This window comes from Montipora capricornis, chromosome 9 (genome assembly GCF_036669925.1).
Source record: "Montipora capricornis isolate CH-2021 chromosome 9, ASM3666992v2, whole genome shotgun sequence".
Classification (NCBI taxonomy): Eukaryota; Metazoa; Cnidaria; class Anthozoa; order Scleractinia; family Acroporidae; genus Montipora; species Montipora capricornis.
Window position 1 is genome coordinate 35380120 of NC_090891.1, and position 8467 is coordinate 35388586.

Here is an 8467-nt window from a genome sequence, read left to right on the forward strand (position 1 = left end):
ATTTTGCAACATATTTTCACATGCCGTTCAACCTATTAATGACTGCAGTGAGATTCATAACCGTCAGAAGCTTTTTGCACTCAAAACACAAACCCCCTAAGCCAACTGCAAGGTAGAAGTGTAAGGAAAACTTGTTATGAGCTAGGCACGAAGAAGCTACAACATTTTTGTTTCGTTTGGAAAAGGACGGTGATGGATCCCGCTGATTGGTTTCAAAACAACCTTTCTTTCTTTTTCTTTTGAAATTTGTTTGAAAGTACCTGATACGATTTTCTTCGTCATCCCATTCCACACAGGTATTTTTGGAGCCCTTAAAAGAGATCCAGCAAATGGGACATCTTCAACATGTAAACGCCAGCAAAATCTTTTGTAACGTTCACGATCTGTGCGAGGTAATAAGGTCATTAATTGTAAGCCTTAATCCTGTATACTTCCTTCTACATGTACTTAGATTTTTGTATTGGATACCAAGCCGAATTTAACTTGACGCTAATGAACGTCACTGTTAAACGTCTTTTTCAGTCTGACCATCCTAAGCACTACAAAAGAGTTTCAAAAACTAAAACAGAGAGAGAGAGAAACTGATAATTCATATCTGCGGGACTTCAAGCTCCTTCGTTTCATTTCAGATCTCTCTTATTTCTCAGTGCTATTTCACGATTCATTTGAACTTGTGTCATCGAAAATTCTGAACGTGCAAGACAACTAAGGTATAGCAATCTGTGATCACAAATCGTCATAGATTTAGAAACCATATGCTTGAAGGTAGACGTTGGTCCAATTTTCTTTTCTGAAACGTTTATTTTAATGCACCTTTTCTGAAAATTGTCCATTTGTCAAGATGTAATCTCTTAATGATGAGCCCATCTTGTTTTTCTAGGTCAGCACAATGTTCGCCAAAAATCTCTTTCGTGTGTTTCAAACGGAACAACCCACGCAGTTTGGAAGTACTGCCTCAGTTGTATCAGCTTTCACAGAGGTAAGTGTCTCTCATGTTACTCCAACTAGTTGCGATTCTTATCACGGAAATATAGCTTTACTGACTTGCTGTTTTACTGTCTCATTTTTTTAGTTCAGTCGAAAGGTCCATCCGCAGTATCAGAAATACTGTCTAAATTACTCTAAAGCACTCAGTTACTTGGATTCCTTGAAAAAAGAGGAAGATTTTCAAGAATTTATGAAGGTAATTAGACGTTTGTGAAGATAAATTTGTTTTAACTTTATGTATTTGTAGGCATGAGAATGACACCTATTAAGAGATTTTGTATGTTACAAATAAAATTTTCCCAGTTACTCTGAAACTGCAAAATGCACCATTCAAAATTTTAGAGTTTACTCAAACCCACAGAGTTTTGAAGACGTATCCATGTATGAATGTTTCCCTAGAGTTTCCAAGATACTGGCCCGAAATTTGTCAGGGCTGGAAACATCTGGAATTGGCTGTTTCACTTTTCTGTGGAAAACACTCGCACAGACATTCCGCGTGGCAGGGGGGCTAGACGCGTATATAACATGTTTCCCATCAGTCAGCTTTACCGTTAAGCGCATGCGCTGAAAAATTCTCAAATCGACACTGTTTTACTTTCATGCATGTCATATCTACCGAGCTGTAAACTAACAAATAAGTCTTTATTGGCTAAAATTGTCTTAATCTAATCAGAAAATAAACTCGAAAGGCCGTTTTTATCAGCGTTTGTTTTGTTTTTATTGCGTGGAACATGAGTATTTCGTATGTTGTGTCTTTCATGTTTATGTTAAATACATCTTGAGAGACTGAAGAAGAAACTTCAAAACCGCACGCAAATGACGTTTGTCCGCTAAAAAAACCGTGACTGTTCGAGAAACTTTGTGGGTGGTTGGAAAATCAGTGCCTTTTTTATCACTCTTCCTAACAATATTTAAGCTAATTTGTCTTCAATAACGCAATATTTTTGTTTTTTATAGTGGTGCGAGTCGGATACCAGATGTAACAGACTTCAAATCACTGACTTGTTAGTGGCACCTTTGCAGCATCTTACAAAATATCCTCTTCTTCTTAAGGTGAAGACCAATATTACAATGTAAAAGATTTGGTCACAATATCAACTGACGGACTGGGAAGAAAGATGACGGGAATCTCTTTCCCGGTTACTTTTACGACATTACACGAGAACAGTGGCTAAAGAACGTCGGGATGATAAACTGTGGTATATATGCAATTTATTATATACTCAACAAAATATCGCGTTTCTGATTGGTCAATGACCGAATGCATAAAAAGGTTATGGAGTGCAATACGGAAAATGCTATGGAAACACAACGGGGCGGTATTTTTCTTGTGTATGTCATAAATATTAAATCCTTTGAACTTGCTTGTGTATTTCGTGATTTATGGTCACTCGTGATGTTTTGAAAGTTCTGAAAGTTTGAGAACTTTCATAACATCATTCGTGCCCACAAGTCACGAAACGCACTTAGTCTAGCGTTCATATGATATCCTATACTAACCAAATACTTGTCAAATGTGACAATGGTTACTACTGGAATCAGTTGTTTCGATTACATTTTAATTACCATTGCAGAATATCAGAAAGAGAACAGCAGAAGGGGACAAGCAACACAGCTCCCTTTCTTCGATAATCAAAGCTGTGGAGCTTTCAATAAGTGAGTCGATCAACATTTGATCAATTAATTGTCAAACACTTCGTGCCTTGAAATTCTCGTCGTTCAAATCGCTCAGTCTGGAAAACGCCACATGGTTTTGAAAAAAAAGGTTAATATTTATATCTCGTTTAAAGTCCTTTTCGATGTTATTCTTGATCGACTAGCCTGCGTCGCAGACAGACGTAACCGCCGGTATAGTGAGTATGCGCAACGGCTCCCAAAAGTTTGTTCAGACAACCCGCGGGTTTGCAGGCTTTCCTGTATCCCTTTCTGATTGGCTAGATTCTTGCGTGCTTTGTGATTCGACTTTTACTTACTTAACACGTCCCGAACTTCCCGTAGAGAGTATTCCTGCTCAGTTAGAAGACAATCAATTTAAAACTAGTAATCTTTTAGGGCTTTGAACGCTTTTTTTCACCTTTCAGCTGCAATCGCCATTGTGAGTTTCGAGAGTAAAAGGGTTACGTGATTTGTTTAGTGAGTAAATGTCCAACCACAGAGTGCGTAAGAATCTAACTAATCAGACAAGGGATACAGAAATCCCTGCAAAACCGCAGGATATCGGAACAAGCTTTTGGGAGCCGTTACGCTGACGAACTACGGTTTTAGTTATGCATCTATCAATGTTAAGCCCGAGTGGGGAGGGGGGATGGCACCCCGGGCATATGTGGGGCATTTGACTTTTCAGATGAATTTTTGGTCAAAATCCCCACCGTGGGGCCCCAAAATTTGGTCAAATCAGATCAAATATCCCCACCTTGGGGAACTAATATCCCTGTTCTACAGGTGCTCTTAATCTTTAAGAGAGGTATTCTCCTAGTCAATGGATAGAAAATATTTAATAGAATTCCAACGCTTGATTCTCTGACGAAAAGCGAGTCGATATCATCAACAATCCACACAATCCCTACAAAGTAAGGTGTTCCATCAATTTATATTGAAAATGAGTAGTGAGAAGTAGTGTTTTTGTATAAATATAAAAAAAAGTGCTTACCTCTGTCAAAAAACAGCCGTCTTTCAGGGCTCAGTAGCCGCACTACTTCAATTCCAAGATGGCCGGCGCACAGACGAACGCGTGGTCCCATTCCTCCACGCAAAAAAAGCAAACGTCCCCATCCTGGGACCCAAATTCTTGGTCAAATTCCCGAGGGTGGGGAGGGCAATAGAGGTCAAATGCCTCACATATGCCAGGGGTCCCCCACCCCCCTCGGCTTGACATTGATAGATGCATTACGTTCCAGGCTCATAACACTTGGTCACTCAAAACGTGTTAACTCAACGTTTACTTTTGTGCCCAGCCATTGAGATTCTCCTAACAGCAGCTCTTGAAATGGGCCAGTTTCATATGTTAGTCCTTCATGATGACTAACCTGGAAGTAGCCACTGAGAAATTGACGCACGACTGAAAAATTGCATATGAAAAGTTCCTCAGCAGCAGTATCCATCCCATACTTGTTTCACTCCATCCTTGAGTTATATGGAAATTTATTTTTCAGTTTTTGGCTCATTAGTCTACTCTTCATCATTCTTCTAGTCCATCAGTCACCAAACCAGTACTGAACGCATTGAAAGTGCCCATTAAATTTAATGATTTTAGCCCGAATTTTTATTAAACACTGTTGCTTCAAAACTTGTAAAGTTTACAAAGAATGTAAGCATGGGCTCCTTAGGAGGTTTTCCCTTCCAACGGTTTTCCAGTTTATTTGGCAAATATTTCGACAAATATCACGATCAAAAAGCTTAGTTAGACTATCAAGTCTACTCCGATAAGCCGGACTATAAAATGTAGGCTCCATCTCACAAATATCTTCCATGTTTAGAAGTTCTCTGTGGGACGTTAAAGAACCCACACACTACTCGAGAAGAGTAGGGGATTAAGTTCCCGGAGTTGTAACTGTTCTTTCCAGCAGAAGTTGCTGGCTGGGCGTAATGTCTCTAAAAAGGCTTGTGGTGTGTGAGGCCACCTAAGAAAAAAATAGCCATAAGTCAAAAGGACTTTGCCGAGTGTTGGGACATATAGATGTAGATAATAACACAAACTATAACAAAGGACTTCAGCAAGGATTTCCCTTTTCTCTTAGTGTCATTTGAGTTATTTCCCGAGCATCATCTTTATTTTTCCGAATTCAATCATTATTTATCTCTAACATGTGACAATTCTAGACTCGAAGATGAGAGCTTTGATTTACTAAATCCACATCAAGCCTTGCCTTGTTTCAGATGTGCACCTTACATAATTGTTATTGTTGTTTCAGAGGAACTGGAGGGCAAAGTTAAGTCACTAGCAAACTATGAAAGATTGCAAGAACTTCAAAGCAGTTTAGTTTGGCCTTCAATCACTGAGCTAGATCCAAAGGCTTTTATACCTGAGGTAAGAAACTTCCAAAACTGTAGTCCTGTACAGCAAGCCACTACTTAAGTCACTTTAAACATAAGCGTCTATTTTGGCAAAGAAACTCACAAGATCTTTTAACAAGAAATACCATGAAACAACCTTCAGACGCGTATCGAGAGATGCTAGAGTACATTTGCATGTTTTCAAGTGCAATTGCAGTTATTCTTCGCTTTTGTAACTCACTCTCTGTTGTCTTTTCTGCAGTTTCTCAAAGGCATCTTGGCAAAACAGCCATGTGAGGCTCTATTGGCTAGTTCCAAGAGACAACTGCTGTACGAAGGACCCCTTACGCTGCATGGTAATTCTTCCCAAATATTGTACTTTGTATTTTGTAATTTTGATCCACCTCTGTGCCTGTGTTTCCCAATTGCCATCTATTTCCAAATTAGGCAATTTCACTACTCGTTTGTAGTTTAAAGAAAATGTTTCGTCGCTTTGTTATCATCCTCTTCTGCTTAATAATGCGTTTGCTGTTTTTGTTTCTTTCGATGGGTTCTTTTACCAACGTAACGCACAAGAAGCTATTCGTTTATGGTTGATTTTCAGAAAATGCAAAGATTGACGTGTATGCGTTCTTATTCGACGATATGCTACTCCTTACCAGATTCAGAAAGCTGCCACAAAAAGTAAATAAGGTAAAGAAGAAAAAAAATATTACTAATAGTTATTTCTATGACTGCTTGAGCTTATGCATATACTGCTCCGACAAAAGATAAATTGACTGAATATAGCAAGGACAGGATATACACTTTATCCCAAAATGGCCGCCATTCTAGTATTCTTTTGTTTTCATGCAAATTGGCCCTTATGGCCTCGTTCAAGGTTAGACATTCTTTTGAATTTTACGTTTGAAAGCGAGGCCATAAGGGTCAATTTGCATGGAAACAAAAGAATACTCTGAAATGGCGGCCATTTTGGAACAAGGTGTATTAGTCAGTTAATTTGAGAATTTCTGCGGGTCACGAGATCCTGATCAAAATCTTTAACACATGGTTCCTCTGCAATATTTTTCATGAGTATCCAAATCAGGTATATGGGGCATGCAAAAAAAAAGCATCTGATCTATTACACTACGTCGACCCCTGATGGAGTTCGACAATCTCGTCTCCAGAGCCTACGTTACTCTTATCCAGCGGTCGGAGAAATTTGAACCACAACAGATACACTATCCAACCTCAAGCAGATCAAATCAAATCAAACGTTAGGTTTTTATGAGGTGGGAAAACCGGTGTAGCATGAGGAAAACCTCTCGGACCAGAGTGTAAAACCAAAATAAATCCTTGCTTTTGCCTTAGCCAAATTCGTCTGAGAGATATTTTTGCTTCCTTCTTTGACTTTTCTTTAAAACAGAAGCTAAATTTGACAGGGATGACCATTGCAGAAAGCCCTCCATCCACTCCTCCCGTGGTTAGACGGTGCATGTCAGGAATCCAGTATACGGTATATAAACAGGTACAGCTGCACACTAAATTTCACTAGATATTGTGTTCTTGTCATTGAAAAAGGGCAATTTGGTAGTGGCTCAATCCTTCCACTGACCAGAATGGACGGTGTTTGGTGGCATTTGAAAACTACTAACTGGTTAGCTGCATTTTGGGTCGTATTTGGTTTCTCCTTTTATTCTTAAGTTTGATTGAATTTTTGACGTACGCGGTCTTGCTTGCTTTTCGTTTCACATTTTTTCGGGAGAACTGGAACAAGACACTCAACTATTCATGTTTCGATTGCATTTACAGCCAATTCCTTTGGACAGATTCATCATCATTGATGCTGAAGCGACTCCTGCAGGTCAGTTACAAATTGACAAAAACTGTCAACCGCAAAAAAGCAGCGTAACTAAATTAAGACATCAATTTTCTGACATAGATGGGTGCATCTAGCACGTCGTGGCGTAATTCCTAAAAGGAGGAATTTGTAGCTTCTGGGTGACTTGAGGAAGGCCAGGCCCCTGGGTGAAGTTGTCGGTCTCATATTTCTTCTAGTCGTTTGATGTCCTTATAGCGCTCGCTAAAAATCAGTCATGGTTCGGTGGTTGCCGTTCGGTGGTTGTACTGAAATCCCTAAGATAATCCAAGTCTCTCACGAGTTGTCCTTTCTTACGAAGGGCTGTCTGTTGACGTTCCAACTAGTTTATCGCTTCAATTGGCATCATCCTTTTTAAGGTGGCTTACTACAGTTTTCCGAAGAAAAAGATCAAGGTTTTGGAATCTGTGAAATTAAAACAACAGGAAGTCTCTTCTGAAGTGTTAGTCACTGCAGTTGATGTAAAATGTAATTTTACCGAACAAATAAATGCAAATCAGGGGAAAATGCTAAACATAGTGACCGAGCTTCTGGAGGGGGACTGGAAACTACACACTTCAAATACTTTTTTCTCGAAAACCAGCAGTACAACCCCACCTCAAAATTTCAGGATTTCCGAAAGCGAGAAAAAATGATTATGTAGAGAAATAAATAGTTAAATCTGCCGGACAAGTTTTTCACAAATGACAAAAACGTCGATTTTCGTCTAGTTTAATAATAACTGAAAAACTGTCTAATAGAACTTTTTGAAAAAATGTTGACGGTATTGTCTACATGTTGTTTACTAATTCGCAAAATTTTAACCCTGATTGTACGGCTAGGTTTTGAGAAAAAGGCCTTTGAAATGTCTAGTTTCCAGTCCCCCCGCCAGGAAGTCCGTCACTATATTAAGCGTTTTCCCCTGATTTGTAATTATTTGTTAGGTAAAATTACATTTTACATCAATTGCAGTGACCAACACTTCAAAAGAGATATTTGATATTTTTTCTTCGGATAACTGTCGTTAGCCACCTTAAAGTTTGGAAGGTGTGGAAACTTGACTATACCCTGGCAGCGCACAATCAAACACTGATGACAATTACCTCTGATCGTGTCAATATTACACTGTACATCACATTTAATCACTGCAAATAAACGACGCAAAAGACAACAGCAACCCATCTTATTTACAAACTCGTTTTAACAAACATAATTATCTGCGGGTACATTTCGAGCTCATTATGTCTTTTTTAGGAACCACCTTGAAGAACTCGTTCATAATAATCCATTACAGCAGATTCAAGCAAACAGTGGGCTTGTACACTTTGCAAGCTCCTTCCCAAAACCTTAAGGTGAGAGCATTTTCATGACAATGTTCAAGAATCCCATATCCTTGCTAAAATCGTCCCAAAATTTTTTTTAATCAACTGATAGAAATGAAAAGAATAAAATTGGCCCAATTAGCTCTCCCCGTTTCTCTATTCGTAATGATGCCACAACGCTTACAACAAGCCAGAAATATGATAAAAACCTTGCAGCAAAAATAACTCCAGCTGCATCATTAAAGGTTTCAACAGCGATATTTGTCCAAGTAACCGATCACTCGGATGTCTAGGATTCATTCCAAACGAGGTTGTACCATGTCGT

The 8467-nt window shown here is 39.0% G+C and overlaps 1 protein-coding gene across 9 annotated transcripts in view; it reads left to right on the forward strand.

Moving 5' to 3' along the window:
• The window catches only part of LOC138015376 (pleckstrin homology domain-containing family G member 7-like), a 32847-nt gene that overhangs the window by 23486 nt on the left and 894 nt on the right, over positions 1–8467 (forward strand). For all 9 annotated transcript variants that reach the window (XM_068862384.1, XM_068862381.1, XM_068862379.1 and 6 more), the window contains 11 exons: positions 297–392; positions 881–979; positions 1073–1183; positions 1945–2040; positions 2562–2643; positions 4899–5014; positions 5243–5336; positions 5585–5673; positions 6389–6490; positions 6775–6826; positions 8075–8172. In XM_068862384.1, coding sequence (XP_068718485.1) covers positions 297–392; positions 881–979; positions 1073–1183; positions 1945–2040; positions 2562–2643; positions 4899–5014; positions 5243–5336; positions 5585–5673; positions 6389–6490; positions 6775–6826; positions 8075–8172 — 1035 coding nt within the window. The remainder of the gene's footprint in view (positions 1–296; positions 393–880; positions 980–1072; positions 1184–1944; positions 2041–2561; positions 2644–4898; positions 5015–5242; positions 5337–5584; positions 5674–6388; positions 6491–6774; positions 6827–8074; positions 8173–8467) is intronic.